Genomic DNA, 9197 nt, shown 5'->3' with positions numbered 1-9197 from the left:
TATCAAAGAAAGCATTCCATTGGGCCTACAATTTCAGAGAGTTATAATCCATGATGACGGGGCAAAGACAGAGTGGCTGCTGAGAGCTCACGTCTTGATCCACACGCAGGAGGCAGAGAGTGTGCCCTGGGGATGGCAGGTGATTCTTTTGAAACCTTAAGCCTGCTCACAGTGACACACCTCCACCAAGGCCACACCTCCTAATCCTTCCCAAGCAGTTCCACCAACTGGGGACCAAGTATTCAAACATATGAGCCTACGGAGGCCATTCCCATTCAAACCACCACCTTGCGATCCCACTGGGAGGTAGGGGTGGGAGGATCAGAATTTCAGGGTCATCACTAACTGTATATGTAAGTTCAAGACCAGGCTGGGCTTCGTGAGGCTCTGTCTAAAAGACATGGAGGGAGAACAAGCTAATGAATGGGTTAACAGGACAGCTCAGTAGGCAAAGGTATTTACCACCCAAGCCTGGCAACCCGAGTTCACGTCCTGGAACCCACATGAAGGTGGAAGGAGAGATTGTCTCCACGGTGGGAGGGCCGCCATTCATACACACACCTCATACATACATATAAACACACACAGGTAATCATGATAAACATGTTTAAAGAGAAAATCATTTCAGAAATAGATCTGTATACATATTTATTCACAGAAAGTGCCAGTTAACGGCTTTAATATTAACCATGATTATCAGAGTTCACACACACACACACACAAAAAAGCATAAAGTGCAAAAGGTCTATAAATTCCCTCAGAGCAATGATTAATGCTACCTCCACCAGGGTACATACCACCCGTACACAGCACACCCTACATAAAAGTATAAAGCATGGTATATATCTGAAAATACTCTATTTACTTGGATTACATATTGTGGTTATAAAATAGTTTTCGGTCTCACTTGACATGTAGGAAAAGACACAAGCCCTTTGGAGTAACGGCCATGTTTTTAAAGTCTGCGGGATAAAAATGTCTATAAAATCACTTGAGAATCCTAATCTGGCCGGAGGTGTGTCTTTGGCCAGTGGGATCAACAGCACCCAGGTCAAGTCCTGGTTAGGAAGAATCGAAGTTCAGTTAGAGAAAGGAATGGGGAGAGAGGCCCTGGCTGGCCACGCTCCAGCCCTTGCCTGTACCCCAGTCATAGTTAGTCACCAGACCTGAAGAAGAGCCGGAAAGGTTCAAATCCCAGTGCTGGCTCAGGGTGGGGATGGGGAGGAAATGACTTGTGAGGGAAGTTTCAGTCACCTGAGAAACCCAACCAATAGAATGGGTGGCAGTATTTTTACAAAGCCCATGTGTGACAACCATTCAGCTTTGTCCCTCAGCACAACAGTGTTGGCCCATAATGACTGTTGTAGGCACTTTTCACCGGAGAGGCCCCCACAGATCACATCACAAATGGATACAGATGGAAAGAGCTCTGCTGAAGGGCTGGTTTTGGCATCACGGGGCACTAAAGAGAGGAGTTCTTCTAAGAATCAACGATGGATCAGAACTGTACAATCAGGGACAGAGATGATCACTTGGTAACATTCCTGGCTTTCTATGTCCTGAGATCTCGGGCAGATTTGGAACAGAATAGAGTCTGACACTCATGCTGGTAGGTGGCCATGACCACACTCATCAATGTCAACCCTGCCGGAAGGGAGGGGATCCTAGACTGCACATCAGTTAGTGAACTCAACTTGTTTTCACCACTCTTGACACATTAAAATCCATGAAGTTGCATCTTTAACAGCCGTTTACTCTGACGCAGAGATCCAAAGGTGAAGCGTTACATCACAAAGCTGAAGTCAGTTCATGTCTCAGGGGCTGCTCCAGTCAGGCTTCATGGAAAAGATAGTTCCAGGAGTGAGCTCAGAATCCAGCAATCAGCATTCAAGAGAAAGCCAGGTCGAGGGTACTCCACACCAGCTCTCCACGAAAACGCTGGCATTCAAATTCCATGCAAGGATAAAAGGTCCAAATGACATCTAATTATAGCTGTGGCAGGGCAGAAAGGATAGGAAGGAAACACACCCAAAAGCCAAAACGCTGGCAATGAATGCTTTAAGGCAATAGAGGTATGAGCAATTTCTTTCATCTGCTGCTTTTCTGTAGTGTCCCAATCTCCTCTAAACATGTAGAACATTAATGTAAATACGAACAATGCCCAAAGCTCAGCTCAAAATTAGATTCATGCATGTCTAGTCCCTTGCTAGCAAGCTATAGATTTCTGTTTGAGATGGGTGTGGTAGCTCACTGCTATCATCACACCTAGCATTTGAGAGACTAACCTGGGGGCTCATCATGAGGTTGAGGCCAGCCTGGGCTATATATAAGAGTAGTGAGGCCAGCCTGGGACAGAGGAACAAAGCTCTGTCACAGACAGAAGCAAAAAAAAGGTGTTTGCCCGCACACATACTCCATCCCAAGCAGGTGTGGTAGCACATGCCTGGAGAAGCTGCCCACTGAGTCAGGGGTTCACTTCCTTCCAGCCAATCATGTCCAAGCATATCCATCAATAATATTTTATCCCTATTCCTGGGGGTGTCAGCACAGGCCCTAGGCAGTAAGTTCTTTTCCTGATGCAAAATGGTTCTTCCCTGACTTTGAGGACACCACTGCCATGGAAGAGCCTTTGGGACAAATCAAATCTTGCATCTAAAAATCCTCTCCTACTGCCAACTTTTTATCCATTTTATTACTTTATGTGTATGAATGTTTTGTCTGCCTGCATGTATGTGCACTACATGCATGCCTGGTGCCCTTGGAGATCAGAAGGGGGCATTGGATCCCCTGAAACTAGAGTTACAGGTTCTGAGCTTCATGTGTATGCTGGGAATCGAATCTGAGTTCTCTGGGAAAGCAACATGTATTCTTAACTGCTGACCCAACTCTCCAGCCCCAAGGGACTCTTCCAGACTCAGGCAGTTGGGTGTTATCCTCAGGACATTTATATAGTGTAGAAGAGATAAGAGCGAACCACATGCCTGGGAAGATAACCAGAAACAAGGATGGCTTGATTTTGCCCTCTGAAAAACTCTAGACTCAAAAACCAAAGGACTCAACAGCAATCCCATGAATCCCTAGGTTGCCACGAACATTCAACTCAAAATCATCTTAAATATATTTTAAGCTATAGTAAGATAACATATACACTTACTCAAAACCAAATATTTCTGCCTTGAAAATCCCCAATCAAATAACTTGTGTGTTTGCTGCCTGGGAGATTTAATAAATGCTATAAATTTAATAAAAGACCACTTACTTCACACAGACATGTTCCATAAAGATTTGCTACTATAAACAGGAAATCGCCTAGCAAGTTACTTCAAAGCCCCAGAAGTAGAATGGAGTCTATTGGTGTAAAAACTTGAGTTCAGTTTCCATTATGGACTCTGTGAAAATTCTAACCAGGGTAAGAGTTCCTGAAGTGCCAGAACCGGCTAGCTCCTTCTGACTCAGGACAACGCTCCACCACTCAGAACAGCCTCATGACTCCACCCCTGAGCACTGCCCCACTCCCCACAATGGAATGTCAGAAAGGACGAGGTGCCTGAGCTGCAAACATCCCTGAGATTCCCCCATCCCACCTCATACCCAGAAGGCCCCGCCCACCTGTGACCCCCCCCCCCCGCCCCCCCGAAACCAGCTCATCGAGTGTAGCGACAGAAGAGCCAACAGTCCAGTGCTCTGAGAAACCAGTTAGCACCAGGTACTGTGAGATCAAAAGCAGGAGTCCTACATTCCCCCAAGAGCCCCATATCCCCCAGGAGTCCCACCTCCCCCAGGAGTCCCACCTCCCCCAGGAGTCCTACATCCCCCAGGAGTCCGCATTCCCTAGGAACAGCAGAGGAATGGGGTCCAAGTCTTGGAGGTAAGGACATCCTGGGAGTTTCCAATGAAAAACTTTTCCAAAGCTTCACACACACTCCACAGTCAAACCCAGACTGCCTCCATGACTGAAATGAGCTGTTGGTGCCCTCACAAGAGGTCAAGTGGTGGCAAGCAGAGGGGCTGTATGTGGAGTCTTCACACCAGAGCAGTTGTCTGTGGGGTTGAGGCTCCCGAGCTTCAGGAAAAGCAGGAACAGCGTCAATATTTAATATTTGCTTAAAGCGGATGCAGGTTTTGGCTTAGAGGGGGTTACTAACTGCCCTCTGAGGCCAAGTCTCCATCTCTTAGCAGAGGTAGTGGTTGAAGGATCCACGAGCCCGTGGGAAACCTGGGAAAGCTGAGAGGTGCAGGTGACAAGCCCACCCCCTTAGCCACAAGCCCCCCCCCATGTGTGTTCTGTCCATTTGGTTGTGTTGAAGGACAATGTCTCTCCTGTAACTGGAAAAGCTCCGGTGCTTTCCCTCACAAAATCAGAAGGTCTTGTGTCTCAGAGGGGCTGACTCCTGCATAATCAGAGAGCCTGGAGATGGTGGGATCTACAGCAAGCCGCCTTCTCCAGCAAGAAGCTACCCTGGGTCTCCCAAAGAACTACTCGGCCACTGCCATCAGGGACATAACCCAGCAAGCCCATGTGCCTGGATGGGATGCTGAGCAACACACACTTACTATCCCTGAGCTTTCCATCCCTCCTCCCCAGGCACAGTGGTCCAGTTAGAGCCCAAAGGAACAGAATTTTAAACAGACACACCCACACCAATGCTTCAACCCCCCGCCCCATGGCTATCTTTGCCAGCCAATGAAGCCCAGTGCGGGAAGAGAAACAAGTAGAGACGCCGCCGCCGGCGGCCACTGCCTTGTCATCATGTGATCTTGACTGACGACTTCTTGTGGGCACACAGGAGAGACACGTAGGGGACACCAATAAAGGCCCATTTCTCGCTGGGCCAGAATCTGATAACTGGACCTTGCTCGGGGATCTCTGAGGCAGCATCAAAGTAGGCAAAACACACGCAGCCCAGGTATGCGGCAAGACAGATGAGGATGTGCCTGCAAGAGAGGGCAGAGGTGAGCCTGGCGCCGGCTTCTCCCCGGGAGCCACCCACCTTTCCCTGCTGTCCCCAGGGAAAGGAGGTGACAGCCAACAACGCCAGGAGGGCTGTGATAAATCTTCAACACCTGAGACCATCCTAGAATTCAAAGCATGCCCACCTGAAATGGCACTGTAGCTCAGACCTCTAGGGAGCCAACTCAAGAGGACTCCACAAGTTCAAGGCTACACAGTAATAGCACTCAGGAAGCAGAGGCAGGGGGAACTCTGTGAGTTCGAGGCCAGCCTGGTCTACAGGACCACCAGGGCTACATAGAAAAACCCTGTCTCAAAAAAAAATCCTATTTGATAATTGGACCAAATATCTTTAGGGCCTTTTCAGTAAGACTGAGGGTCAAGGACAAAATCAGAAGGGCCTGAATCTCTGAATTAGATCCCACCTTCACCCTAACGATGAGTACAGCCTGTGCTTTTCATCGGAAATCATCCTACATTAAAGTGCGCTTGCGGCTTTATGGGAAAATTCTTTTTTAAAAAATTATCTTTGCCTGTCAAAGCTTCAGTTTTGATCTTCATCAAGAAATAAATCTTTTAAAGGCAGACAGATTCTTCTTTATACCCTATACTGAAACCCAGTTCCAAATGAATTAAAGATTTAAAATACAAGCCCGTGAGACATCTCAGTAGATGAAGTGATGGCCACCAAGTCTGAGGGCCTGAGTTCCATCCCCAGAAACCACATGGCATAAGGAAAGAGCTGGCTGGCTTCCAAAAGTTGTCCTCTGACCTCTACACATGTCCTATGGCATGCACATGTGCACACGCATATACATACAAGCACAAATTCACAAACAGATGTGAAATTTTTTAATTGCTTAAATTTTTTAATTGCTTGAAATAATTTAAAAATGGTTTGTTTTCACTTGTGTGTGTGTGTGTGTGTGTCCTGTGTGAGTGTATGGACACCTGTATGGGTACCTGCAGAGGTCACAAAGGGTATAGGATCCCCTGGAACTGGAGTTACAGGTAGCTGTGAACTGTTCAACCTGAGTGCTAGAACTGAACCCGGGTCCTCTGTAAGAGCAGCAAGTGCTCATAACTGCTGAGCCATCTCTCCAGGCCCTATGATTTTAATACATATTCCAAAAGACCTATATTTTCATAACTTTGATGGAAGAGGCTTTCTTTAGAATGACACAAAGTCCAGAAACCATAAAGAAAAGTCAGACGTGACAACATAATTCAAAATGAATGCAGCACAAAACTATTAATGTGCTTTAAAAAAAAAGGAAACTGGGAGAAATATTTACCCAATATGATAAAGAGCTAAAACTAATACCAAAAATGTGTTAATCATTATAAGTGTTGTGTGAGCTGTGCTTTAAAACGGGACTGGGTGAAGAGTGGAGAAGGCAGTAGAAATAAGACCCAGCCCCCAACAATAACCGGAAGCTGGAGTCAGCATACATGGCAGCTCCGTGTATTGTTCATTATGCTGGGTACAGTGCTGCACGCCTTTATTCCCAGCACTTGGGAGGCAGAGGCTGCCGGATCTCTGGGAGTTTGAAATCAGTCTGGTCTACAAGCAAGTTCCAGGCTAGCCAGGGCTACACAGTGAGACCCTGTCTCAAAACAACAATTATTAAGTAATGAGTAATTAATTACAATTTGCATAACAAACAGCACATAGCCATTGTAGACAGTAATGACCAAAGACAAAAACATTAGAAGGCATATTTCAAGAGGGGAAACATGACAAATTGGGCAGCTTACAATTAGATTACAATCTAATGCTACCATCCAGATTACATTTTAAAAGAATCCAGTAACACTGTCTTTAAAGACATGAAAAATAAAAACAAAATATTTTTTTCCCTATTAGGTTAGCAAAAATTTTAAAGAGTTAATAACCTACTGCATGTGCGAGCATGTGGGCTGAGGCATCCTGAGAGACCTCAGTAAAGTGATCTCAGGACTGGGATGTAACTGCTCAGGGCAAAAGTGGAAGACTTCCTAGCATCCATGACCCCCAGCACTGCCAACAGAAACAGAACAAAGTCTGATATGGTGGCACTAGCCTGAATGCCAGCACTTGGGACTGCATGGTGAAATTGAGGCCAACCTGGAATACACAAGACTGTCCCAAAGAGGAATAAATAGCTGGGCGTGGTAGCACACGACTTTAATCCCAGCACTCAGGAAGCAAAGACAGGCAATTCTCTGTGGATTTGAGCCAACCTGGTGTGCACAGAGTTCCAGGCCAACTGGTAGTACATAGTGAGCCAGTGTTTTAAAGCAAAACAAAAGCCGGGCGGTGGTGGTGCACACCTTTAATCCCAGCACTCGGGAAGCAAAGGCAGGTGGATCTCTGTGAATTGGAGGCCAGCCAGGGCTACACAGAGAAACCCTGTCTTGAGAAAACAAAACCCAACCTCCTCCTGCTCCCACCCCCGCCCCCACCCACAAAAAAAAGGATAATAAGAATAATGAGATAGATAAAATAAGGTCTCACTTGGCAACCCAAGCTGCTCACTTGCTTGTAATCCTCCTGCCTCAGCCTGCCACTTATTATGACCCTGTACCACTACTCTCCATTTATGTAGTGCTGGGGATCAAATCCAGGGCTTTGTCTATGCTAGGCAAGCACTGTACCAACTAAATCACACCCCCAGTCCAAGACCTTATTTTAAAGAAAAAGAAAAAAAAAAAAGCATGTTGCCATCTTCTAATTTGTATTACAATTTAACCTATAAGATTAGAATCAATTATAGATGTTTTTACAGATTATTTACAAAACTGAAAAGTTAGAAATGACATAATATGGAGCTCAGGAGATGGTTTAGTGGGAAAAAAGCTCTCGTTCTACAATCATGAGGACCTGAGTTCAAATCCCCAGCATCCACGTAGAAAGCTGAGTATGGCTGTGTGTGCCTGCAATCCCAGCATTGAAGGACAGCAAGACAGACAGATCCAAAAAGCTTGCTAGATAGCCAGCCTAGCTGAAAAGGCAAGTTTCTGATTCAGTGACCCTGTCTCAAAGTAACTGACTCCCTGATGTGGCTTTCACATGCATGAACATGATTGTGCAAACACATTCCTATGTATGCAACACACACACACACACACACACACACACACACACACTCCATTTGTACACACCTAGAATCTCGGTACTTAAGAGATAGAGGTAGGAGGATCAGGAGTTCAAGGTCATCCTCATGTATACAATCAAAGCTAGCCTGGGCTACCTGAGATACTGCTGTCTTAAAGGGGAAGGGTGGGCATGATCTATATTCAGGGCTATCTAACATTTTAACACCGCAATAGGACATTGTCATCGACAAACTCGTTGGGTCAGAGTCATAGATGTCCTGGGTGGCATGTGGATCCATGTGGGCCTGGGGCCACTCACCAGCTGGACATCCTGACTGGACTTTGGCTTAAAACAGAGCCAGTTTGTATCACATATAGAAAGGTGCCATTGTAATTTTCTAGAAACAGAATGACTCATTGATACACAATTGTAGCTAGAGAGAAGAGGGAAAGAAAGACTGCGCGCGCGCGCGTGTGTGTGTGTGTGTGTGTGTGTGTGTGTGTGTGTGTGTGTGTGTGTGTGTGTGTGTGTGTGAAGGCCCTCACTATGTAGTCCACACTAACCTGGATCTTGTGGCTAACTTCCTGCCTCGGCCTTGCAGGTGCTGGGAGGGCAGGTGTGAGCCGCCTTTCCCAGATCACACTCTGAAGATGGCTCTGGATGTGGAGTTATATAGAGCACTAGAGAAGCTCCCCTGGATGCTCCTCATCTACCAGGACATTAGACGAGCATTGCTCCCTGCCGCCTTTTGTATTCAGCCGTCATGAGGACAGACAGAGACACTGCCTCGTCCTGGGTTTGGAGCTGACGTAGTGCCTAGGAAGAAAGCCACTCCACACCCCCATTTCCTCCTCGTTTGCTGGAGTTTGAACCCAGGGGCTTGTGCATGCCATGCAGGCACCCTACCACTACACCTCCCGACTCCTTCACTGCCTCCTCCCCTTCCTGAGTGTGGGTCTGTATGTGGTTTGGTAACCTCCATTTTCTTTTTAAACTTTAGAGTCATTCCCAGGCTTCCCAAAATACAGACGCTCTATTTCCTTATCAGCAAGCAGTGTGAGTGATGTTCAACAATAGATATTTAGTCCCCTAGGCTTTGTCTGTCGCTGTTAAAAAAAAAATAGGTGAGACTGTCCCTAGATGACCGGCGAGGTCCAAGCTTTCATT

General features: G+C 46.5%; 1 protein-coding gene across 1 annotated transcript in view; it reads right to left on the bottom strand.

The window, feature by feature from the left end:
- Window positions 1-592: 592 nt before the first annotated feature.
- Acer2 (alkaline ceramidase 2) overlaps window positions 593-9197 on the bottom strand; it is a 44232-nt gene continuing 35627 nt past the window's right edge. The window contains exon 6 of the mRNA XM_006975972.4: window positions 593-4935. Within this exon, the coding sequence (XP_006976034.1) occupies window positions 4749-4935 (187 nt within the window). The 3' untranslated portion in view covers window positions 593-4748. The remainder of the gene's footprint in view (window positions 4936-9197) is intronic.

This window comes from Peromyscus maniculatus, chromosome 2 (genome assembly GCF_049852395.1).
Source record: "Peromyscus maniculatus bairdii isolate BWxNUB_F1_BW_parent chromosome 2, HU_Pman_BW_mat_3.1, whole genome shotgun sequence".
Taxonomy (NCBI): Eukaryota; Metazoa; Chordata; class Mammalia; order Rodentia; family Cricetidae; genus Peromyscus; species Peromyscus maniculatus.
Note: the sequence above shows the minus strand (reverse complement) of the source record. Positions and strands in the feature narration are given on the sequence as shown.